This window comes from Cynocephalus volans, chromosome 12 (assembly GCF_027409185.1).
Source record: "Cynocephalus volans isolate mCynVol1 chromosome 12, mCynVol1.pri, whole genome shotgun sequence".
NCBI lineage: Eukaryota > Metazoa > Chordata > Mammalia > Dermoptera > Cynocephalidae > Cynocephalus > Cynocephalus volans.
The window spans coordinates 56,010,193-56,036,946 of record NC_084471.1 but is presented as its reverse complement, the minus strand read 5'-3'; the positions used below and the strand labels follow the sequence as shown (position 1 = coordinate 56,036,946).

At 39.7% G+C, this 26,754-nt stretch overlaps 1 protein-coding gene across 1 annotated transcript in view; it reads left to right on the top strand.

Annotated features, from left to right (window-relative positions):
- The first annotated feature begins 24,791 nt into the window (after positions 1-24,791).
- RASSF3 (Ras association domain family member 3) overlaps positions 24,792-26,754 on the top strand; it is a 62,334-nt gene continuing 60,371 nt past the window's right edge. Inside the window, exon 1 of the mRNA XM_063075131.1 lies at positions 24,792-24,999. Coding sequence (XP_062931201.1) covers positions 24,889-24,999 — 111 coding nt within the window. The 5' untranslated portion in view covers positions 24,792-24,888. The remainder of the gene's footprint in view (positions 25,000-26,754) is intronic.

Below are 26,754 nucleotides of genomic sequence, written 5' to 3'. Positions count from 1 at the left end.
TAAAGCAATCTTGAAGAAGACAAAAATTGAATAATTTTTTTTGCAAAAAATTAAAACAATATAATTAAGGCTGTGTGATTGTGGCTCAAAAATAAACAAATAAACCAAAGGAACAGAAATGAGAGCCTAGAAGCATACTCACACATTTATGGATACTTAATTTATGAAAAATGTGGTGCCCATGAGTAGTCTTTTTAATAAATCCTTCCAGGTCAATTGGATATCTTTCTAGGGAAAAAAAAAAAAAAAGAAAGAAAGAAAGAAAAGAAAGGAAAGAAAGAAAGGAAGGAACTTGATGACTATCATACTGTAAACACAAAAAATCAATTTCAGTTGGATTGTACATCTAAATGTGAAAACAAAAACAAAAAAATTTTAGAAAATATCGTAACAGAAAATATCCATGATCTTAGGGTAGGAAAAGATTTATTAATAGGACACAAAAAGTGCTAACCATACAGGAAATGATTGATACATAGGCTAGGGATTGGCAAACTACAACCCACAGGCCAAATCTGGCCACCTGTTTTTGTAAATAAAGTCTTGCTGGAACTCAGAAACATCTACTAATTTAAAAATTATCTATGGCAGCTTTCACACTCTGGCAGAGTTGAATAGTTGTGTCAGAGATTGTATAGCCTACAAAGCCTGAAATACTTACTCTCTGATCCCTTTCAGAAGACGTTTGCCAACCCCTGAATTAGACTAAATTAAAATTAAGAATGTCAGGTAATCAAATGGCACCATCAAGAAAGTAAAAAGGCAAATGGAAGAAACATATACATATGATAAAGTTCTTCTATCCAGGATATAAGATGAATCCTTATAAATTAATTAGTAAAAAATAAATAACTCAATAGAAAGATGGGGAAAAAAGATGAACAGGTATACATATCACAAGAGGTATAGACAACTAATATACTAAAATGTGCTCAACAGTATTAGTTAGGAAATGCAGATCAAGAGATTGCAAATTAAAACCATAAAGAAATATCACTACGTACTCATCAGAATGACTAAAAGTAAAAGACTGAAAATATCAAGTAAAGGCAAGAATATGGAGCAAATGGAACTCTCATATGCTACTGGTGGGAGTGAAAATTAGCACAATTACTTTGAAAAACTGTTTGGCAGTATCTACTAAAGGTGGACATATGCATGTACTATAACCCATTACCTACACTGCTAGATATATACTAAACAGGTAAGCATATGTTCACCAAAAGTCATGTACAAGAATATTGATAATGACATAATTTATAACAACCAAAAACTTGTAATACCCCAAATATCCGTTAGTAGCTGAATGGATAAGTAAATTGTAGTAGAGTCATATAATGAAATACTGTAACAACTGCGCTCATCAATATGGATAAATCTTATAGAGTGTTGAGTCATAGAAGCAGACTCAAAAAAACACTACTGAGGGCCGGCCCGTGGCTCACTCGGGAGAGTTTGGTGCTGGTGACACCAAGGCCATGGGTTCAGATCCCATTTAGGGATGGCCAGTTAGCTCACTGGGTGAGCATGGTGCTGACAACACCAAGTCAAGGGTTAAGATCCCCTTACCAGTCATCTTTTAAAAAAAAACTACTGAAAAAGAATTTTTAAAAAGAGAAGGAAAAAAAAACACCACACACATACTAAATGATTTCACATATATAAAGTTCAAAACCAGGCAAAACAAAACTATGATGTTAGAAGTCTAGGGAAGAGGGGAGGGACTGTGATTAAAAAGGGACCTGAGTGTCTTGATTCTGCCAATGTTCCATTTTTTCATCTAGGTGGTTGTGTGAGTGTGTTTATTTTGTGATGATCCATTGAGCTGTACACCTGAGAGTTATGCATGTTTGTGTATGTAAGTTATACTTCAATTAAAAATCTTCAGTTTTGAGTTGCTGGGACTATGCTCAGGGGAATACCAAGATCTGATTGACTAAAGATTGTTCACCTCAACCAATCACTGTGGCAAGGGCAATGAGACTATCTTGACTGATTGTAGACAAGTGTTTCAACAGGGGTGCTGTTGGCATTTTGAGAAGACAAATCTTCATTGTACAAGACTGTCCCACAGCATCCCTGGCTCCCCAAGCACCAAATGCCAGTAGACTCGTACCTCCCAGTTCCTAATGCCCCAAGGGAACATTCCATTTTGTCTGGAAACAATCCCTTTAGACTGATCATGAGCAATATTCAGAGCTGGAGTCAATTTCACCAAAGCCTCAAATCTGCTACATATTAAGGGAGGTTGTAATGGCTCTGGGGAGAAAACCACAAAGGCCAAGACATACTATGAAAAACTGAGACCTAAAAAACACCAGTCAATCACCTCTTCTGTCTGTGCTCATTGTCTTTCATTACTTTAGGAGGAAATTCAGCCTTCCAAGCAATGTAATGTGTACAGTCAGTGAAAAACTGATTTGATTGCTTTGATTGTGAGAAGTAGGTAGAGAGAAAATAATTGATGAGCTGCTAAGCTTTTACTTATTTGCAAGTTAGTCTAATGTCTTAAATGTCCATACACTTGCTCCTGACCACACAAAGAAGGGAGTAATTTGTCACATAAGTTTTTGCAAAAGCCCAAATAACTCCTGGAAACTAATTTAAATAACCAAAAATGGGACAATGGTTTAGTAGATGGTAGCATATTTATATAGTGCTCTAAGATGCAGCCATTAAAAATAATCTCGATGATGAAGTGTAGACACATGGAAGAGTATCTAAGATATTATGCAAAGTAAAGGACACAGGGTGCACAGAGGCAAGCACACTGTAATGGCAGCTATGGAAAATATAAGCGCATGTGACCAAGGACTGAAAGGTGTTTTGCAAAAATGAAAATAAGTGTCTTAGGGTGATGATTATTTTTTCTTTTCTCAAAATTGATCCCTAAAATCCTTGCATGATCATTTCATGAATGATAAACTAAGAAAAAGAAGGGAAAGCCTTTTTTTCCTTTGAGAAATCCCATTTCCCTAGAAATATGCTATAGGTTGTTAAGGTCTACTCTGATGAGGTTCTTTAAAGGGGACTGACTAGCCTGTCCCATAAGGGTCATGATGTCAGGAATTCTGGCTTCTATTTCCAGCCTTGTTGACAGACTGATGATGGACCTCAGGCATGTCCCTTAAGCTTTTCCCATCTTTGAAGCTAGGAGCAATTCCACTTGCTGCTGCCATTTAGTGCAATAATGTTTTAAAGATCGATGAGGTGCGTTTACTGCCTGTGATGTTCGTTAGGCATTTCAGGTGATTGGCTTTCTTTGGGAAATTAGTATTGCTTGTGAAGATCTGCAGGAGTGCTGTTTTGTTGTTAGAAATTGAATTCCTTTGCTATGGTCTGAATGTTTGTCTCCTCAAAGCTCATATGGGAGCTTGATCCCCAATGTGGCAGTGTTGAGAGGTGATTGGATTGGATTAATGGGTTAATAGATGAGTGAGTTATCACAGGAGGGGCACTGGTGGCTTTATAAGGAGAGCAAGTGAGCACATTAACTCACACAGTCTGGCTCAGCCCTTGCCATGTGATTCCTTGCACTGCCACGGGACCCTACAAAGAACCCCTACTAAGAAGAAGGCCCTCACCAGATGTGCCCCCTGGACCTTGGACTTCTTAGTCTTTAAAACTGTAAGAAATAAATTTCATTTTTGAAATATATTACCCAGTTTCAGGTATTTTAAGTGACAGAAAATGGACTAAAACATCCTTCAACCAACATTTATTATTGATCACCTAATGTGTGCAAAGCACTGTGTTGAGTTATGAGTGTATAAAGATGTCTAAATCATGGTTTCTGCCTTCAAGGGACTTACAGTTGGGTAATGATAAAAATATCTAATATTTACTGTGGGTTTAGAGTGGAACAGGAACTAAGGTTAATGCTTTACATAATTTATTTAATTCCAACAACATCCCAGGGAAGTAAGGGTCATTATCATTATTTTAAGAGATAAGTAAATTGAAGCTAAGAGAGGATAAGTTCCCAAGGTTGTGAACCTAAATCAACTTGACCCTGATGGGCTGCCTGACAGAAGAGTCAATGCTCTTGACTTCACTCCTGTACCAGTACTATCTTCCAAGCATCAGCCCAGATGGGAAGCAACTGCCTCCCTCAGCCAGTTTGTAATCAATAAACACTATAAATAATACCTTTTTGATAGGGGACTAGTCGAATCTACTAACACACAACTACGTTGGAAAGTCTTCACCCCTGTTCAACTTCAGAAGAGTTTCTAATAGAGCCGAAATTGTCAGTTAATCTAGGATAATGGCTTAAAAATCATCACATTCAGATTACAAATAATTATTTTAATATCTGTTATTTGGGAGAAGTGAACTATTAACAATAGCCAAATGTCTTTAATAAACAATCTTTTCTTAATGCAATAACTTTGTATTGTCTAACGTTAAAATATTTCTTTGTCTTTTTCCAGAATTTATAGGAGATTATAGGATGAAGATTGGCTATGCTTAGAATAGGGTACAAAACTAGGTCTTTCTTGTGTTCTGATTCTCCCGATTTATGCCCCATTTAGGTCCCACAGAGTTACAGACTCTCAGGTTGGGAAAGAACCTTCAAGGGTATTTCCAGTCCAGTATTTTTCGCACCATGGATCACAACCCATTAGTGGATTGTTAAATCAATGAACTGGGGTATGACAAGCATTAAAACCAAAAAAATAAAACAGAATAGAATAAAATTGCACATCATGAAGGTAAGGATCATTTAACAAAACTTTTGTTTTAATTATTTTTCATTATAATTATTCATTTCCTGGGTCTGCCATAACAAAGTACCACAAATTGGGTGGCTTAAAACAACGGAAATGTATTTTCTCACAGTTCTGGAGGCTGGAAGCCCAAACTCAAGGTGTCAGTAAGGCCATGCTCCCTCTGAGACTCTGGACAGAACCTCCCTTGCCTCTTCCTAGCTTCTGGTGGCAGTCCACAGTGGTGGGCATGGCCTTTCTTGCAGCGCACCAGTCCGATTTCTGCCTTTGTTGCCAAATAGTGTTCCCTTTGCTGTGTGTGTCTGTGCCCAAATTTCCCGCTTCCTATAAGTACACCAGTCAGACTGGATTAGGGCCTGCCCTAATGTCCTCATGTTAACTCGATTACATCCGCCAAGGTCCTACTTCCAAAAAAAGTCACATTCACAGGTACCAGGGGTTAGAACTTTACCGTATCTTTTGTAGGGGGCAGGGGAATGGCATTCAACCCATAACAAATGTGTGTGTGTGTGTGTGTGTGTGTGTGTGTATACAATAGTACTTCAAAAAACTCATGGAAAAAATGGAATTAAAAGATAATATGCATTTTTCCATGAACTTTTTGAAGACCTCTCATACTTAATATATATTTACAGATATAAATATAAATATGTATCAAGTATGAGAGGTCTTCAAAAAGTTCATGGAACTTTTTTATATTGTGACTCAATATAAAAAAGTCTGTGTATTGAGTCACAATATCAAATGTGTTTAATATTAGTTGAGGTTTAAAGAGAGAAAGAGAGAAAGCTTATAAATACTGCTTTGATCTAACTATTCATCTGGTTCTTGACTTCTCTCTGTAATGACTTGACAATAGTAGTTTGGTCTATACTGAGCCCACTGACAAATGTCTGACTATCTCTGAAGATACCCCATGGATCTATGAACGGTTCTCACTGTTGGCAGGGATTTTATCAGGGAGGAATTCATTAGGACTGTACACATAGCTAACAAGAGACCTACCCAAGCACCTTAAACCATCAGGTGAGATTTTTAGCAGCAGTGGTTATAGGTAAAGTGCTCTTTTTGGTTAAAATATGACTTGAAAGTAGTCATATCTAGTAATGGAAACGAGGCTTTAAAAAAACAGTTACAGGCAAATTTTACGTGTTACATATAATAAGGACCTTACTGCCAAAGCCCAAAGAAGAATGCATACAGTCTTTTTCTTTTAAACCTGAAAGCCTTTCAAAAGAAATCAAGACAATTGTGATTGTAGAAGACAGAAAAATGAACTAGGTTCCCCAATTAATAAACCAAAGGTCCTCCAACCAATAGATCAGGGTCTACCGTAGAATCATGAAGGCTTGCCCTTCCAGATTTCTCAGCACATGGCCACTACCCCACCCGGCTTTCTGAAATTTGACATTTTCCTCTTCTCAGAAATTTTGCGCTAGCACCAGCCTGCTCATGCTAGTGAAGATGCCTCCTTCCAAAAAAGGTTAACTAGACTTATTTTTCTTTAGTTGATTTCTAAATAAATCATTGTGCTTGTTTTTACATTGAAAAGCTTTACTGTTTTCATCACAGAAGATAATTTAGAGCCCAAAAGACACTTTAATTAACTGAATCTTCTTCTGTCTCCAAGACATTCAGATTGGAAACAAAGTCTCATCAATCCCAAACTGTTATCCTGCAGGGATCTCAGAGAAATGGGACTTTGGAAGAAATGGAAGGGTGCATCTTAGAATAAGAAGAAGGAAGAGGTGGGGTTATAAAAAAATTTTATTCTGAAACAACCTCCCTCCCAACACCCGCTTTTGAGCTGGTTTAGGAATCAGTACCGTCCAGAGTGCTTCTCCCAGGAGCATCAGACTTGGAGTCCTTCATGGCTCCTGGCTGTTTCGGGCTTCCCACTACATGAAAAACACTGAGGGTTGAACCAGAGTTCAGATTTGGCTCTGCTCTTGATTTTCCCACAATTTTGTCCAATCTACATGTCCACTTATGTTCTCACTTCTCACATGGGAAGGCTGGACGTGTAGAAGGAGCCACGAGTCACTACTCATTTTGAAGTGCTTGGTGAATCCTGCGGGCAGCAACATATACCCTGGGCCTCTAAATGCGTATTTCACTAACAGCCCTCAACCTTTTGTTTGCTCATAAAACAAGCTGCTCTCACCCCTGGAGAAATCTTCTGTCCCCTACTTTCTACCCAAGGCAATGGGGGTACCTGAGGACGCTACACAGGGTACAAAGTATTGAGTCTTTGTGAAGAAGTAGGAACAAAACAATCTACACCTTTTGGCACAGTTAATGCAGCTGCTTTGTTTGGGCTCTGAAATTAAAAAGAATCTCCTTTTTTACTTGCTGCTAATGAGGTGAAAAGCTCAAATGTTCCATGTCAGGTAGGTGAAATCAGATTTGTGTTTCATATAAACCACGGTTTCAGTCACACACATGATTTTTGCTGGCACCAGGCACATGTTGCGACCTCTCTGCCTCCCTTTCTCTCCGGCTCCTCCATCCTGTCAGTCCTCACTGCACTAGACTAGCAGAAACCAAGGATCCTGGTGGCGGAGTTTGCTGGCCTCCTTGTCTCCCAATCACGTCCACTTCCTGTTTTCTTTTAAAACTCACTGGCAAGGTCTTATTTTACATGACAAACATAGTGGGTTTATCTATGCTATCAATTTCCAATCAACTTATATTTTAATCTCTGTCAGCCAATGTTGCAGGCTCTAATGTTTAAATGTAGCTGCACAACTCTTGCCCAGAAATGGTGCCATCCAACTAAAATCGTATTTTCAGGCAGCTGATTACAGACACTGACCTTGAGCTAAGTTCCTGTGCAGTAATCCAAACCATCTGCCCTCGACACCAATTAGAACCTTCAGATCTCTCAGGCGTTTCCTTCCTCTGATTATAACTTATGGGTTGCAGCAAAACTCAGAGAGAAACAGCGTTATACAGGGCAGTCTTTGGTACCAGCTTGATTTCTGCAGGGCAGTTCTAAACAGAGAAATCTCCACTTTATATACAGCTCTTCTCAGCTGATATGCAGGTACTTAGCATCTAACAAACCCTGAATATTTAATTATTCTGATTCCTTCTTTTGCTCAGAGGAGAAGAGAGACTTTGTTTATGGAGCCAGAGTCAGGCAAAATTATGAGGTAAAATTTATCCTGGAGATCTTATATCCCCCTTGTTTCCCACACCTCTCTCTTTGTCTCTCCTGCCCATTTTCCATATGCTCAGAGGTCTTGCTGCCTTCTACTAAACAAGTCCAGACTAAAAAAAAGAAAAAGAAAGTCAGTGTTCCATTTCCTACCTCCTTTCTCTCCCCTTAAAAATCCCACATCTTCACAATCGTGATCTTTCCCATAAATTCCAAAGGAAATGCATACAATAAATATACATTCAACCAAAGTGTCCAGGAAGGTTGGGTGGGAGGGGGGAGAGGGAGGAGGGAGGGAGGTTTTGGTAATGGGCCACAATAATCAACCACATTGTATATCGACAAAATAAAATTAAAAACCAAACCAAACCAAACAAAAAAACCAAAGTGTCCAAGAAGGACATAACTGTCACCCTTGGGAGGTGGAGGTGAGGAGCAGTACAGGAAAGTCCTTACAGAGAATAGATTTCAGTGGAAAGCATCAAACCCTTAGCAAATCCCTGGGGGAAGAGAGAGGGGAGGCTTTGTCAGCTGGAGAGTAGCAAGTTACACTGTATCTATTACAATATTATTCTCCAGGAGCACTCTGGAAAAGCACAGAAGGATTCTGTGAACTCAACCTCTCCAGCAGGATGGAGGCTGCCAACCTCAGCCTAGGGACATCTTGAAAAAATACTGGGTTGAGATACCATTGTCTATGTTGAAGTATTTTTAACTAGAACAAAAATAGAACTGCTACAGTTTCTATTTTCTTCAAACAGTTACTTGTTGGAAGTGGTTGGAATCACAAAAGCCAGCCAGGACCTCCAATCCTAGTATAGCAGCCACAACCAGGTTGCTATACTATGCAAAGCCCTAGTGGGGATTTCTTGGATGACCATTGAAAGACACAAGACCATAAAGATTTATTTCCCTGACTGGGGAGAGAACTTTGGGGATGTAGTGCTTTTTCTTATGCACTAAGATTTGACAGAACAGCTCCAAGTCCAAATGCCAATAAGTAAAGAAGGGGAGAAATTGAGAAATGTTAAGGGGAGAAATTGAGAAATGTTTTATCAACACTCTTACTGAGTTTTGCTAGACACGTCTTTAACAATAGTCATGGTAAAGAGTGTCTACAAAAACTTTTATATTCATTGTCTTACTTGATCCTCTTTAGATCTTATAAACTAAGCATTTCCATTCTCTTTAAAAAAAAAAAAAATAGAAAATGAGAATCCTCCCATTAAGCTCACTCTCCAGAGATAATCACTGATTTATATTACATTGTGCAGATGTGAAAAATAAGATTCAAGAAAATTAATTTACCTAAAGCCACACAGCTAGCAAGTCAAATGTTCTATCTCCAAATCAATATGCTCTTTTAAGTCTATTTTCCATATACTCCCTCTTCCTTTTTTTTTTTTTTTTCGTGGAGTGGTAGTAGTGTGTGAATGTGGTTTTAAAATTTTTCTTTATTTTTCCCCAAGGGGAAAAATGGCTAACAGTTTAAGAACAATTTAGTGTGGCTGTTTTATCCACAAGACCATTATGCTGTCTGGCCAGAGTATCCTCAAGTGGAATGTAAAGTAATACATCATTTAATTCAAAAGACCTTGGTTTTCGTAGTGGGTCACTATCCGTAGGATTAATGTGTCTGAAGCTTAGTTGTGTAACAGTCTCCCTCTCCCTTTCACTAGTAGGGTAAGGGACAGATGCATCTAGAACAGAGGTTGGTATTTTGCTGGTATTCGCCAGGCTGCTGAGCCTCCACAGTTGTGGCTGCTATACTAGGATTGGAGGTCCTGGCTGGCTTTTGTGATTCCAACCACTTCCAACAAGTAACTGTTTGAAGAAAATAGAAACTGTAGCAGTTCTATTTTTGTTCTAGTTAAAAATACTTCAACATAGACAATGGTATCTCAACCCAGTATTTTTTCAAGATCATAATATTTGGTGATTTCATGGTATTAACTAAATGAATACCACCCCCTAGCTGCATTTTAAAGTTTCTGTAATTATCAAAACACATTCACTAAATGTGTACATTAGGGAAGAGCAATTTATTCCAAGTTTTGCTCACATGGTTACTGAAAATAAAGAGAGGGAATAGAGGGGAAATGTCATAGGGAATATTTCTTTGCATTTGGGCTTTTGCAGCTCTGATGAATGGTATATTAGAAAAGTACAGTCCCGTACAGTACATTTTGTAGTCTGTTTCTGCATGACACAGTTGCTAGGAGCTGAATAAAATCACTATTAATAATATTCATTATTGTGGATTAAAAACTGGCATAGAAAAGACTTTTACATGTATTTTTTCTTGTGATAAAAGTATATAATAAACAGCACATTTATTATAGAAAATTTGTTAAATGTAGAAAACACTTTAAAAAACTTTTTGAATGACTCAATTTCACTAGGCTAAGAATTTGCATGAGTTATCTCTAAGCAAAATTGGGATCATACTGTATATTTAGTTTTGTATTCTACTTTTTTGACAATATTAAACTATAAACATTTTTCCATGGTATTAATTGGTTTTAAATAAGATGATTTTAATGTCTATGTAATATAAACATATAAAAATCCATTTTTATATAACTTTTAATGTGGTTGAATATTTTTAATGGGGTCAAAATATATACCTTTTAATTCCTATATTTTTTTACATGACTTTTTTTTCCACTTCTAATTTGCAAACAGTTGTTATGACCCAACTTGTAAGAAAATCTGAAGGGAAAATTAGAAATCATTACACTGCCTTTAGGAAAAATAGTAAAAGAAAGTATTCAAATAACACCAAATGTGCTACATAAATTAAAAAACAAGTGCAACCTGGGAATTTAAGTTGGAAGCCAATTTAAATTCTTTTTCACATTAAAAATGTGACAGTAATCAAATACTTAAAGATGACATTCCACAATTAAAGACTAAAGATAGCAGCCCTATAGTTAAGGCCTTCTCACATGTTAGCATTGCTTCAACAAACACGAGCATAATTTTAAAACATTTAGGTGTGCTGTTCAAAACCAACAACTTTTTATTCTATAAAGAAAAGGTGTAAGTCTTGAGACTCAAGCTTGCCCTGTAATAATGTGTTCTGTGGCTAATTGATGAACATTACCTTATTAGCTCAAGTCTTCTCTATAAAAAGTAATGGGGCCAAGACAGCAAAAACACATTCAATAACAACTATGTTCTACCATGATTATTTTGCAGAGACAGAAGCCTATTAACATGACTTTCCCATAAATAAGAAGAGACATTCTTAATTTCATAGTAGTATTGAAAAGGGAGAAAGACGGACACACACAAACATGTATACACACACAGGTTTTTAACTAGTTCTAGACTATCCATTGCATATGAAATGTAGGGTTTTAAGGTGGTCTTTCTAATAAGCTGGCCGTTTAGCTCATTTGGTTAGAGCATGACCTAGTAACACCAAGGTCAAGGGTTCAGTTCCTCATGCCCCAGCTGCCAAGGAAAAAAAAGAAAGAAACACAAGGAGCAAAAAAAAAAAAAAAAAAAAAAAAAAAACCAGCTAAAATATTATAAATTCTAAATCTCATCTCTTGATGTTAATTTCCTCTATAGTCTGTATATGATAGTTAGCCAACTACCAACTCCCAATTACCAACTGATAGCCAGTTGGCTCATAGGAAATCTGAGATTCAGAATCAGTTTAACTGTGATCATGGAGACATCACTTAACTTCCCCAAGACTCAGTTTCCCATCTGTGAAGTGGCAGTAATTACAGGTGAAGCTGAGAAAACTACATGAGAAAGTGCCGTGAGCATTTTAAAAAGCATGACCCAAGACACACCAAGCTATTATTATTATACGCCTGTTATTTAATTTCTCCATGTAGAAATTCAGCTATTAACTATCTCTCAATGACATGGTGAAACTCTATGTTTAAAATTTTTAAGGAGCTTTGAAGATGGAAGGAAGCTAAAAGGCTTCTTCACATGAATTCTGGTCTCACCTAAATTTGTGTTAAAATGGCATGAGGGGGCAGAGACTGTGTTCCAATGGTTACTAAAAATGAAGATCTTGTGCTTCTTTTAAAACTTCTGTTATAAAAATCAACTGGAGAAAGAATGGTGTAATGAACTTCCATATACCCATCACTCACATTCAACAATTGTTGAGATTATGCTCCATTTGTTTTATCCATTCATTTTTTCCTTCTTTTGCTCTAGCAAATCCCAGACATCATGTCATTTCATCGATACATATTTCAAGGTATATTTCTAAAAAATATAAACATAGAAAACAACAATGCCGCTATTATCACTTAATTACTTTCTCCTGCAGTATACCTATAGTTGTTTCAAAATGACGATACTGATATAATACTAATGAAGTTAGAGATTACTTGATGATTATTTCTTACCTAGAATATAACACACTAAGGTATGTATGGGTAAAATATTCTATTTTAATGACATTCAGAGCCACTATTTTCCTTGCATGTCTCTGACACAAAGTATCTAGTGAGGTTCATTTACTTTAATTTTTTTTTTCAATTTGTAAGAGTTGCTTTTTCCCCCTTTTAATTCAACCTAGATTTTAATCATGTAGACATACAGTTCCACAGTCAAAACTATAACCAAGACGTGTTCACATAAATTGTGTTTCTCTTTTATGTGCCCTCAGTTAGTTCTCTCTCTCCTCCTAGAAACAACTAACTTTTATTATTCCTTAGTTTATATTTCTGCTTCTTCTTTTAAAAAATATTTTCCAGATGACTAGCATACTATAAACACTGTTTGATGCTAGTCTTCTTAAGTGATTTATCTTGGAGATCATTCCATATCAGTGTATTGGGACTGTTTTGATTTCTTTTTATAGCTACATAGTATTCCATTAACTAATTACCCAATTGATAGATATTTGGGTTGTTTCCATTTTTTTGCTGTTATTATAAATAATGGTACAGTCATAACCTTGACCATGAGACAGTCTATATTTTTGCCAGTGTGTCTTTGAAATTAATTCTCACAACCAGAAATTTCCGTGTAATTTTACTAGATATCGCTGGATTATCCTCTCCTGGAATGGTACGATTTTGCATTCCAAACAACCATATGTGAGAATGCATGTTTCTCTGCAGCCTCAGTAACAATATTGTCCAACATTTGGATTTTTGCCAATTTAATACGAAATAAGTGCTAACTCCTAGTAATTTTAATTTGTATTTTTATTTGAGTGAGATGGAGCATTTTTATATGTTTTAGGGCTATTTCCACTTATTTTTCTGTTAACTATCTGACCCTATCTTTTGCCTACTTTTCTGTTAGGTTATTGCCTTTCTTGACATTTGGGAGTGCTTTACAGATTATGGATAGTTACTTGTTGTGACAAAATTTCCAAATACCCTTTCCCGGTTTGTCTGTAACTTTTTATTTTGCATGGGGCAGGGCAGCTGGCTGGTACAGGGATAGAACCCCGGACCTTACCATTATCAGCACCACACTCAAGTCAACTTTCCTATTTGTTAATTACCTTTTCCCCATTTTAAAAATTAAGGCATGATTTACAAGCAGTAGAATTCACCCTTTTTAGACTGTAGTTCAATAGCTTTTGACAAGCATATACAATTGTGTGACCCACCATGACCACAATCAAGATTAGGACAGTTTCTGTCATTTACCTTTTGACTCTGCCTATTGAGTTCTATTTTGCCGTGAGGTTCTGTTTTTTTTTGTTTCTTTTTAAGCTACTACAGCCATGATTTAATGCAAACAGATTCTTTCAACAAATATCTCATAACTGTCTTCTGTGTTTTAAACAAACAGATTATACAGCCTGAATGTACGTGCTACCTGGAGAGATGAGGACATGTTGTTATAACTTTTGTAAATGCATTTTCTTCCTTGTTAGAGGAACTTCTAAACTTAACATTTAGAAAGTCCTATAGCAAAGCTGAACAGGACCGCTCTTTTTCATCTGAAGGATTGTGGGGCAAACAGTGGGTTGAGGAAGCAAAAAGGAACGTGGCAGCATCTAAAAGACTTTTGCTAGCTTTGCTGTTTCCAACACGCTACTGAAGAGGATCAGGGTATGCCACCCCAAAATATGCCAGAATTTGGTATAAGGATTCTTTTGAGCTGAAGGCAATTGAGGATGGCAGAATTGGGAAAAGCTCTAGAAATAGACCATGTATTTCCTTTTTGCAAAGGAAATTTACCCTTATAAAGGAAATTTCCATTTGTAGAGGTGTCCACTTCTGTACCAGGAAGAGGAGAATGACACCCCGCCCCCCACAGACACATCTCTTATCACATGAGATGACTTAAATCTGGATAGCAAATCTTCCTAAATAATCCTTATACTCCATGCATTTCCTAGCCATCTTTCCAAAACTGACTCTACCCCCAGAAGTCCAAAACCACCTCCTCCATACTTTGTTAAAATGGTATATAAGTCCTGGGGAATATCTGCCTCTTTGTGCTTTCGCTCTTTTTCTATGAAGATCCCACGTGCATATGTTATAAACATTTTTCTCTGCTGTCTTTTGTCAGTTTAATTTATAGGGCTCCAGGTACTGAACATGAGAGGATAGATGAAAAAGTTTCTGTTTCCCCTATTCTACCCACATCACATGAACCTTGTGAGTTTAGTGGGAGACTGAATTGTGTTTGATTGTTTTTGAACAAATAGCAAAGTTCAAGGATTTGGAGTTGTATTTCCCAATGCTCAGCAAGTGCTTGCCCTCTACACTACATGAGTCCCTCACTGAACCACAGGAAGTTTCATAAACGATGGTCAGAGCTTGTTTATCTGTTCTTCTGCAGTTGATGTCACAACACAGGTCCCCGACTGCCCCATCTCCAACACCCTTCTTCATGTCATGCCCTGACTGGCAGATACAGCCTTAACGCTTCAGTGTATCTTTCACAACCTTGGCCTTCACCTGTCTGGTCAATTTTTCTTCTCAATTTTAAGTGTTTAATTCAGCCTGCAAATATGTTGTGCTTGAGTTTTTGCTATTGACCGTTCTTGTCCCTGCACTTCCTGTTCTCTCTTACCTATCTCTACCCTTTAAGACTCAAACCAAGCGCTGGTCAGTTAGCTCAGCTGTTTACAGTGTAGTGTTGGTAATACCAAAGTCAAAGGTTCAGATCCCTGTGCCAGCCAGCCATCAAAAAAAAAAAAAAAAAAAAAAAAAAGACTCAAGCTACATCGCACCTCCTTTGAAACTTTCCCTGATCAAATCTTACCACATTCTTCTTATCTTTGTCATATAATTGGACACATTCTTCATAGATTTATTGATTGGCTCTTTGTTATGTATCAACTAAATTATAAACATGGGGTTTGTTTTTCTTATCAACTAAATTATAAGCTTTTGGAGGGCAAGAACCTATCTAACATTTCTTACATGTCTTATCCAGTGTCCGTGGTGCTATGCACAGAAGGTCTTAGTACTTGATGTAATGGAAGAATGGATGTTGCTGTAGCATTAACACTGCTACAAAACAACAGGGCAGAAGTGAGAACAATTGCTGAACTATCCCTATCAGCAATTCTCCTCCTCTTTTTTGTTTATTTATTTTTATTTTGGCAGCTGGCTGGTAATGGGATCTGAAGCCATGACCTCGGTGTTACAAGGTTGCGCTCTAACCAAATGATCTCCTCCTCTTTGGTATGGACAATTTATGCAGCCCAGTTTAAGCTGCTCCCCTCCCCCAAAAGGCTTCCTTCATCAAAATTCTGAAGCCACCATTCTTCTCTGTTTGTATTTAAGAAAGATCTATATCTCCCTGGAATGCTTTTCTTGAACAAAAACACATTTCTGTTTAACGAAAGCTGTTGTTGTAAGACAGATTTCAAAGTCAGATATGGTCAGCTCTGTGTATAGGTATCATTTATTGAAAAACAGTCATCAAGCAGCCTTGTGTTTGTCGTATATGACATTCCATATTTAGCCACAGAACACTTTTTCTCCATTCCCCTCCCAGCTGCTTGAGATTAGTTAAATTTCAGGCAAAATTTTCAGAAAATGTCCTTTTATCCCTCATAGATTACAAAATGAACACGTCTGCAGAGGGGACACCACTTGACACGTCTCCTCTCTTTACAGACAGCATTAATCTTCCAGCCACAGCTCTGCTGTTAGGGGCCCCTACAAGATATGATGCCAAAGTGAACAGGCCATGGCAAAAGAGTTCAGGTTCTCCCAACGTGTATTCAAAATAAGAGGTAGGGAGTTAAAAGCCTTTCGCAGAAGCAGGAAGGGCAGTGGGAACTTAAATTAGTTGGACGAACTGATAAAAATAAACATTAGAAAGTTCTAATGGTCTGAAAGATATTAGAAATGTCAGAATGTCCTAGTCACTTGATTAAAAACAATCTTTCTCTTATTTAAAAACTTTGAATAGTGGCTGGCCAGTTAGCTCAGTTGGTCATAGCAAGGTATTATAACACCAATGTCAAGGTTTCAGATCCCTATACCTGCCAGCAGCAAAAAACCAAAAAACAATAAACAAAACACCTTTGAATAGCAAATATCTTTCACACTAATGCACTCTCATAACACATTTCAAATCAATTCACTGCAAATCTTTCCTGGCTGGCAGAAACCTTCTGATTTTTCTGTTATGCAGTCTGACTCTACTCTCACCCCCTGGTTGGTTGAGCCCAAAAGGCAGTGTTGTACAGTGGTTAGGAGGGTGAACTTATAGACCAAGACTGGTGGCGCTTTGTAGCTGTAATGTTGCTTCCCTTTCATCAAGGGAAAATGAGGGCTGCTTCGAGGATTAAATGAGTTAGTAAAGAACAAGCACTCATAATAGTGCCTGGCACAGAGTCAGAGCTCAATAAACATACAATGAATTTTTTTCTTTATCTGACTGGTCCTCTTCAGGAATAATATCTCAGAAATTAAAAAAACAACACCAACTACTTCAGGTTGTTTTCCCCCTCTGGGATTTCTTTCATTAGACATGAATAAACTAGTACTTTAATGAGGGCAAACCAAGTGTGTTTACTCAGTGAAATTCCCAACTATTTGAGAAACAACCCACCTAATTAAGGTGTAGTTTCAAATGCCCTTTGGGAGTCCTGTGTCTTTGCCAAAATGATCCAAATGTTAATTTTTTTGTGTTTTTATTTTTCCTCATTTGAAGGAAGCTAAAATTCACCATATATGTATCTATCTTTTTAGCTTGGCTTAAATCATAAGAATGGATTTGTTTTTATCACAATATAGTTGATTGTACATATCTGTGGGATACAGAGAAGAATGGATTTTTAACTTTGACCTATATGTAGGTGGAGATTACCAATGAATGTCTTAGACCCCAATGGTTTCATGTGGTGCTGGATTTTTTAAAATGTACGAAGCTATAATTAAATTTTTTATCCCATTGTTACTATATGTGGTTTCTCAGTCTTAAATTGATTTTTGCTCTGGAGTATTTTTTCTCTCTTTCTGTTTAGATTTCCTTGGGAAAATACAATTTTAGACATAGAAGTGTAAATTTTTTCCTCTTTCTGTACAATCTTCTCTTGATACCATTGTGACACCCCAAAAGTGCCTGCAGGAGGACCATATTAAATTTTTATCTGTCTAGACTTTATTAAAACTATTCTAGTTTTTATTGCCATTTTAAAATAAAATATTTTCACAAAATTGCTAATGAGAGCCTGCTTTACAACCAAGACTTAAGCTATTAGAAGTTTTAGGTCTGAGGCCCCTATTCTCAGTCAGTTCATAATCTATGGATGAAGTTCCTTGTAGTGTTAAAATGTAACTGTTTTTCAAAATTGCAATTATTATCTGCCCTTTGGTTTCTTTTTAGTGTAAAGTTGGAAATATTCCAGGTGTAGAAAAAAATACAGATAACACTATAAAAAAAATCTGTTTCCAGTACTCAGATAAAATGCACACTAACATTTTGCCATATTTGCTTTAGCCTTTTTCTTTTTAAAGAAATAAAATATTATAACTAAATAAATATTGCTCTTTATTCTTTTTCTTCCCTCCACTCTTTCAAATTTGGGGTATAGCCCTCACATCTATCTGTTTTGTTTTTCAGTCTTTTAAAGGAGACAAGTAATTATCACCTAAGAGTTAATGGTAATGTCAAAACTTTTGAGGGCCTGAGATAGAAGGTAACACAATTAAATATTGTAAGGATCAAGGACCTTTTCATCAGATATGTGCTTTCCCTTGGCCAGTTCTTATCACAGGAATGAGCAAATGCAGAAGCCCAAGATGAAATCTATTTAGACACAGAGACCAAACTATGGGGTTCATCTGGAATACCCATACCAGGTAGTGTCCTTTGCACGAAATATCTCGACTCCTTCCAGTAGGTCCTAGGTATGTTAAATCGGTAAATCTAGTGATGAGAAAGACTGGGTTTTTCCTCCTCCACCTTTTCCTATAGACCTGGGTAACCTTCAGCTTCACAGGAAGCCTATTATTTTCCTGGCTATTGAGGATGAGCCCAAACATGGAAATACTATCCTAATATGTAATCGCATTAGCTAACATTAATGAGCTTTTATTATGTGCCACGCACAGTGTTTTACATGCCTTATTTATTTAATCCCTGTAAGAATTCTGCAAGGTAAGTACTATTATCCCCCATTTTCCAGACAGAGAACTGAGGTTTAACCAGGTTAAATAATTTGCTGTGGTCACATCATCTTAGTCCACCTTTGAACACAGGCAGTCTGATTTCTGAGCCCACATACTGAACTTTCAGTTATTATATTGTTTATTTCTGTTGTCATGAACAAATGGAAGCAACCAGGGTGATAGTTGAAGCCATGGGCACTGAACAAACAGAAGAGACGCTGATTGTACCAGGGCAGCTACCGCAGTGAATATCCTTTAACTATCAGCCCTGAAGGAACTAACTTGTATCATTGAGTTTGAATGTCACTGAATTTTCAAGAGAAATTTAGCACATTATTTTTTTCTTTTTAATGTTGATTTAAAGACTAGCCCTGTTTAATGGGTTCTTTTTTTTTTTTTTTTTTTTTTAATGTGAGAGAATGATCTTCCTAAATTATTTTCAGGGGAACAATCTATTTATCATTTTGAAAATCTTTCTTCTGGTTTTATCTGTGTCTTTACTGATTCTACTCAATGTTGATGAAGGAGAACAGAAATTGGCATAAATATGATGAGAGAAAAATAATGAGAAATATGACTCTTCCAGCAGGAAAAAAAAAATGATGGGACTATATCAGGTAGGATGATACGGGCTGATTCAGCCAGCTTAAACAATAAAGAAGATATATTATCTCACACAACAAGAAATCCTAATTAGGGTGGCTTCGAAGTTGGTTAATTCAAAGACCCATGAAGTTTTTTGTATCACTCCATTTTGCCATCTTCAGGGTGTCAGTTTTGTTCATAATATGGCTACAGATTTCCCAGGTCCCACATTCAGGCATGCAAAGTCCTGTGGAAGAGGAGATGGTCTTTTTTCGTGAGTCTCTTTTCAAGGTACAGAACATTTTTCCAAAAGCCACCAGCAAGCTTTCCCTCCCATCTCAAAGGCTGGGTCTGTGAGACCTGACCATACCCAAAGTAATCCATGGCAAGGGGAGTGGGACCACAACAACTCACTCTGAACATCAGGGCTGAGCCCTGAGCTGAGATTGAACCTCTTTCCCTGAGGGGAGGATTCTTGAACTAAAGTCCTTGTTTAGTTAACAAGGAAGAAGTAGGTAATGAATGTTGAGTATGCAACGAGGTTTAATATTTGGGAAAAGAAAGACTAATATTTGCTTGGCCCTATTCTATGCCAGGGACTTTACAAGGATTTTCTCAGTTAATGCTTGCAATAAACCAAAGACAGTAAAAGGAGGGCCTTGTTATCCCTGTTTTACCAACTGAATGGGGAAAAAACCAAACTGTTTCTCTCACTATACTCTTAGAACATGTTTCTGACACCAGATGCATGACACCCCACTAGCAAGCAAGCAATTCTGCAGCATACACTAGCTAGGTGCCCTCCAATTTGATTCTGGCGGTAGCTGCCTGGAGATAGCATCATGTGCCACAAATTGAGGGCTCAGTCCCCAGGACTGCCCATCCACTTCCAATGCCAATTGCAAGCACCAGGTTATTTTACCTGTACTTCTGACCAACTGGCTATATAAATTGGGGCTCCCATGACCCCATCTTATATTCAATTAATTTGCTACAGTGGCTCACAGAACTCAGGGAAATGCTTATATTTACCAGTTTATTATAAAGGATATTACAAAAGACACAGATAAAGAAATACATATGGCAGAAGGGGCACAGAGCTTCCATGCCCTCCCCAGACACACCAACCTCCAGGAACCTCCACACGATCAGCTATCAAGAAGCTCTCTGAACACTGTGCTCTTGGGTTTTTATGAAAGCTACATTACATGGGCATGATTGGAGCATGCAAAACCATGTAGAAATGTGGTCGGACAAAAAGGGCATGATGTAATACTAATAGGGCTGGCCAGTTAGCTTAGCTGGTTAGAGTGCCACTTTATAACCCCAAGGTCATGGGTTCAGATTCCTTTATCTACCGGACACACACACACACACACACACACACACACACACAAAGACTGAGTGGGGAAACTCAGCAAGGCCTGTCTGTTCAGATTCTTTTTAGCCTCTCTGTGCAGCATTCCTTCCTCCAGGGTATGGGTCAGGACCTCTCCTGAAATGGGGGTCTTATCACCTACAATCAGGTCAGAAGTCAGGGTAGGTTAGAGAATTTCTTTTTGGCCAGCTCTAAGACAGAAAGGCAGGGGAAGATTGGAATCCTGCATTGGGGAGCCAGGAACCATGGACAAGAGGATATATGTATAATATCACACTGATGATGAACCTGAGACATAGAGAAGGTAATTAGATTGCTAAAGATCACATAAGAGTAAGTGATGGTGCAATCATTCAAATTCAGGTCTGCCTGACCTCCAAGGACATGCTTTTCCCATATCACATAAGTGTTGAGGTAGCAGTTGTTTGTCAATGTGATACATTTTAAAATAAATTCCCCTGATAAAGTATCTTAGTTCTTAGCACATCTTAAGAATAATAACCTGTGGTTACAGTTACACAAATGAAATCATATTGGCCTGTTTTTTTATGACCTGCTTTAAAAAATACTTGCCAATCTCATGAGTGAAAAATGGACCTTGTTGTTTTAATTTGCTTGAGTTTTCATAAGCCTTAACAGTCTATTCTCCACTCAGTAACCAAAGGGGTCCTTTAAAACGTAAGTCAAATATTGTCATTTCTCTGCTCAGAATCTCCAGTGGTTTCTCATCTCAGAGTAAAACCCGAAACCTAAAAGTCCTCACATTTGCTGTCAAGGTGTATCAGTCTGTTTCTGTTGCTTATAACAAAATACACAGAACTGGGTATTTTATAAAGAAAATGAAATTTATTCCTTATAGTTTCTGAAGCTGGGAAGTCCAAAGTCCAGGGAACACAGCTGGTGGATGTCTTGGTGGTGGCAACAGTGATGACATGGTATCACATTGTGAACATGGCAGAGCAGAGAGAGACACTAACCTCCTCATTTACTCTTCTTTACCCTCCAAACCACACCCATGACCACCATTTTTAATCAATTCACTACAGCACAGTCCTACAATCTAATCACCTCTTCAAGGCCTCACCTTTCAATTACCATAATGAGATTTCTCACCCTCAACAGTTACAGTGGGGATTAAGTTTTGGGGGCACATTCAATCCAAAGCACAAGGCATTATAGAAATAGTAACCTCTATGCACCTGTTACCTTTTTTGGGGGGGTGGGCAGCTGGCTGGTATTGGGACTCAAACCCTCTACTTCAGTGTTGCAAGGTGGTGCTCTAATCAACTGAACTAACTGGCCAGCCCTAAAACATTCTTTATCTTTCTTCCATGATTTTGTGAGCGTACTTAATACCTTCTAACATACAATTCCCTAATTTACTTTACCTGTTTCTAAGGCCTAGTCAAATGTAAGCTCCATTAGAACAAGGATTTTTGTCTGTTTTGTCCAGTGATATATATCCTTAGTGCTGAGATCAGCATCTGGCAAAAACTATGTGCTCAATAACTATTTGTTGATTGGATGAATGTTTTAATATATAAATGACTGATAAATTATACTGTTCCTCTTGTGAACTGTTTGTCATGTTCTTTGCTTATTTTTGTATTAGGTGTTTAACATTCTTATTGATTTGTACAGGCTGTTTATATTTTAAATACATCAGCCCTGTGTCATTTATGTTGCAAAGATTTCCCTCGGTTTTCTCCTTGTCTTTTAATATTGCATGTATGTGTGTGAGTGTGTGTGTGGTAAAAATATTTAAATTTTTATTCAGTCAAATCTAGAAATCTTTTTTTTGTGATGTGTTATCTTTATTAGGACAAGTTGACAAAAAATTTTTTTACTTCTAAATATATTTAGTTGAAGGATGAGTTGTGCCTAAATTTTTTTCTAGACATAAAAGGTTACTAGGCTATAAATCTAAATAATTAGAACCTTGTATCACTGGAATACTTTCAGCGATAAAGTCCATTTACAAATTCAGTTCTGTGTTTGACAATAAGTCCTTTCAAAACAGAACTTGCCCCATACTGACCAGTCACAAAAAAACCCCAAAACACAACTAAGCTTGGTTACACATTTCATTTTATTTATTCCACCCCCTTCCCTGAATTTTAAATGTTAAAAATGTCTAGTTGCTTAACATGATGTTTTGAATTTGTACAAATATTAATTTCAAGAGCCAAATTTTGAATTCGTAATATTTTTTTAAAAAATGCTATCAGAAAAATATGGAAATATGATTATTATGCTGCTCTTAGGAAATAGAATGCCAATCCTTCCTTCCTTTATGTTTATTGCTTTTTGTTGTTTAAAAATAGTGCTTTTACTTTATTATTCAATCTTGCCTTTTTATCATAACTATTTCTGATGGTGTGTTGAGAGCTATAAAAATTAATTCCATCCTTTGGAGCTTAAAAATAATACTATGAAAAAGTCCTTTTTATGGTGTGGTGGATTATAAAGCACTTTAATGTATTTCTCTTTTAATGTTTTTCCTCAAAGTATTCAGAAACTTTAATTTGTTCTGGGTGAGATTATTTCCCCCTTTCTATCCACAATAAAACAAGTTATTTAAATTCTTTAACCTACACATTATTCTTAAATTGGCGTATTTAATAAGGACTGTGCCAATGAATATTTGAATAATGAAATAATGGAAACCAGATAAGAAACATTTTTCGTAAAGTAAGTTTTCATAAAGCAAGAAATCCTATTTTCTTACATGCATGGCACATTCAGGGGTCAGCTTAGACTGGGCAAAACAATATGAATTTAGAACTCCTGGTTTCAGTAGCCGTGTGGCTGGAAGGAAGCCTTTAATGTTGCAGGACCTTGGAAATAGGGTGTAACATTAAGGCCCACCTTCTGGAGTTGTTGTGAATCACTTGACATAATACATTATTTTGCAAGATGGACGTGAGCAAGACTGAAAGAAGGTAGAGCAGGTTTGCAAGCCTTCTTTCTGTCAATTCTTTTCTCCCTCCCAGTAGTCCACAAATGAGCATGGCTGACCGTCGGTCAAGCAAAGAACCATGAAGGTTTGATCTGCAAACCTTCAGATCAGCAGAAAGCAGAGCAGAGTGGTCCCAGTCCTGCCATCTGCAGTCACCTTCCTCTCTCTAAGCCTCAGCGACTGCTCCAGGTGTAATAATGGCATAAAATGGTACTACTACCTTATAGAGTTGTTTTGAAGATTAAGGGAGATCATTCAAGAAAGTTTAGTTATAATGGGTGGCATTTTTCTCTTTTTTAACCCTTCTCTTCCCCTCCTGATGAAACTGCGGCTAAACCTGCTTACCGTAGAAGGGCTGAAGCTTCAAAACAACAATCTTTCGGTCAAGATCTCTGCCGGGAAATCAGTGTGATTTAAAACAATCCAATAACACCAAGGTGTGAAAGACTGGTGTCCACGGGTGGCTTGAAGGAAAAGTTCGCATTTTATAAGAGGATTAGCTGACTGAGAGGATTGTGGGAAATATGTAAACTTTTAAGTTTTTTTGTACGTGGGTGAACAGAATTCCTTGATCCCCTTATTCCCACTGTTGAAACCATGCCTTGTAGGTGACTTTATACGGCTGATTGTGGAAGGAGATATTTACAAAGCACATTTAATTAAAAAGCACTCAATTGTTCTGCAAGTATAGAACTAGTTCACCCCCCTTTGCACCAAGTGGCCTCTAAGATCGTAACGACCTCGGTCGTCCTCATTTGGGCATAAGCCCTCGCCAGAGAGAAGGGAAAAAGGATAAGACTCCAGCTCAAATGACCAGAAAGGATGTTTTCATTCGAATAGAGTCAGCCCAGTTGCTATCCCCCCACCCATCTCTGCCAACTTTTAATCCTCCAGGAGGCGCGAGCTGCCGGGGTTCAGGACGGGGCTTTGTGGCTGCAGGACGCCCGCGGGTCTGGGGGCTGGGCAACCTCCACCCCCCCCCCCCCCGCAGGACCCCGGGAGGGAGCGAGCAGGGCGGGGACAGCACAGAAAGTTTCCAGTCGTGCTCCCGCCCCTGGCACAACTCGAGCTGGCGGGGCGGGGGGCGGGCCGCTCGGAGGAACTTGCAGTTTCCGGGAGGTTGGGGAAGCAACCCGGACAGAGCCCACCAGAGGCAGCCCTCCATCCGGGCTTTCGGGGCTCCCCCAAACTGCTCGGGAAAAGCTGCGCACCGCCCCCACCTGCGGCTTGGCGGGGAGGGACTGCGCGGCTGCAGCCGGCCGGGGCGGGGCCCCAGGAGGCGGGCGCCGCGGGGTGGGCCGCTCCTGGAGCCGGGCGGGGAGCCGGCGGGAGGGGCCGGGACTGCCGGGTTGAGCGGCGGCTGCAGCTGCGGCAGGACTGCCCGCCGGCGGCTCGGGGCCGCGCGCCGGGAACCTCGCGGGGCGGGCGGGCGCGGCACCCCCTGCCTGGCCGCCTGCGCCCCGGGGAGGCCGTCCGCGCGCGACGGGACCAGCAGCATGAGCAGCGGCTACAGCAGCCTGGAGGAGGACTCCGAGGACTTCTTCTTCACCGCCAGGACCTCCTTCTTCAGGAGAGCGCCGCAGGGCAAGCCCCGCGCCGGCCAGCAAGTGAGTGGCGTGCCCTGCGGCCCGCGCCCCACCGCTCCCCGCGGTCCCTCCGCCCCGGACCCCGGCTCCATGTGTCTCCGCGGGGCGCGCCGGGGATGCTCGCCGGGAAGGAGGCGGCGGCGGCCGAGAAGGGACTTCTGCCTTTTGGGGGTCCCGGGAACGTGGCTTCAGCCTGTGCCTGTGGGCGTGGGGCGCCCTGGGCCAGGGAGGGAGGAGGAAGGGCGGAGGGCCGGCTCCTGCCTTGCGCGCCAGATGGCCTCTGCGCCTCCGCCTCGGGGCCGCCGGCTTCGGGGGAGCAGTTCTGGGAGCCAGGAGGTGTCCCGGGACCACTTCTGGCTTTTCCCCTTCGCGCTCCCGCTGGGTCAACGGTCGGATCCTCGCGCCCGCGCTTCCTGTTAGTCTGTTCAGTGGGCTGTGACCCGCTGAGTGGCTTGGGGACCGCGTATGGCTAGGGGTGGCCGCGGTGCCTGGCCTCCCCCGCCCTCCCGGTCCGGGCGCGCTGGTGGGGGAGGGGGCCGAGGCCCACGCGGGCCCGAAGATAGTAGTCGCTCACTAAATCTTGGCTGCCGGGCTCAAGGTCGTGCGCGTCCTGTACAGTCAAGCCTATAGGTGCCTCGAGTGTTCTGCAAACGAGCTCGGCTGCTAGCCGGCGACAACGAAGCTACAGGCCGATTTCTTCCTTTTTTGGAGGAAGCATGCCGTGGGAAGCATGACTTGGGAAAAGATGGGAAGGGAACTTGTGCCAGTTTCTCCGACCGTGACAGTGTTTTGGGGGAGGTCTTCCCGAAACGGGGCACGTCGGCTGGACTGCTAAGTCTGGCGCCTGGACCCGCGGCCTCCTGGCCCGGGGAGCCGCACCGGGGAGCGGGGCCAACCCGGCCACGCTCACAGCCGATGAGAGAAGGCTAGTGGAACGAATCTGTTGCTTTGAAAAAACAACAGGCGCGCGTCAAACTTTAATAACACACTAAGTCCTGGAGACTAGAAGCAGAAGCAGGGGCCGGGCGGTGAAGTTTTTGTTTTGTTTTGTTTTTTGGGTGGGGTGGGGGGTGTGATCCGTCAGAGTGTCCTTGCCAGACCTTTTACTTAAAAATTTTCTGAGGTCAGATCTTTCTGAGATTCGGAAGTTCTCGTCTTTTAAGCCTCTCCAAGTCCCAAACCAGGAGGGAGAGAAGGGGACGGTGAAGGGCAAACGTGAAGTCAGGTGCCCTTTTTCAGTAACAGCGGTTAATCCTGGGTGAGGACCTGGTGCGGTGGTTGTGCCGTCTTTGTTGTTTCTGAGGCTTGAGGCCGCACTCTAGTGACTTTGAGTGATCTCTTATTTTCAGCAGAGTGTGTTCTAATGGCATGAGTTTGAACGTTAGAAATACCCTCCCCCTGCACACCTCCCCATCGGTTATGGAAAAATTGCATTTCCTTGTGTTTTAAGCTTTGCTTTTCTTTCTTTCTTGTTCTCCCCTTCTTTCCTTTCTTCACTTTGTATTTTCTCCTTCCACTTACGTTGCTGATACCATTTGACAAGTTGAAATGAGCTTGTTGTGCTCGTTTGAAGTCTATACCAGAGGTGTTTACTAGTTTCCAGAAAACTTGCTAGTTCTTGGATTTTCTCCAGATGTGAGGTGCTTCTTCGCAAGGCCAAAGTATCCGTGATGGAACTGTAAGAGAATCCTTTTGTGCTTCGAGAGGTAGAGACATCTTTTTTTTTCTAGGTTTACACACATACATTATCTATGTTATATGAATTAATTTACGTAA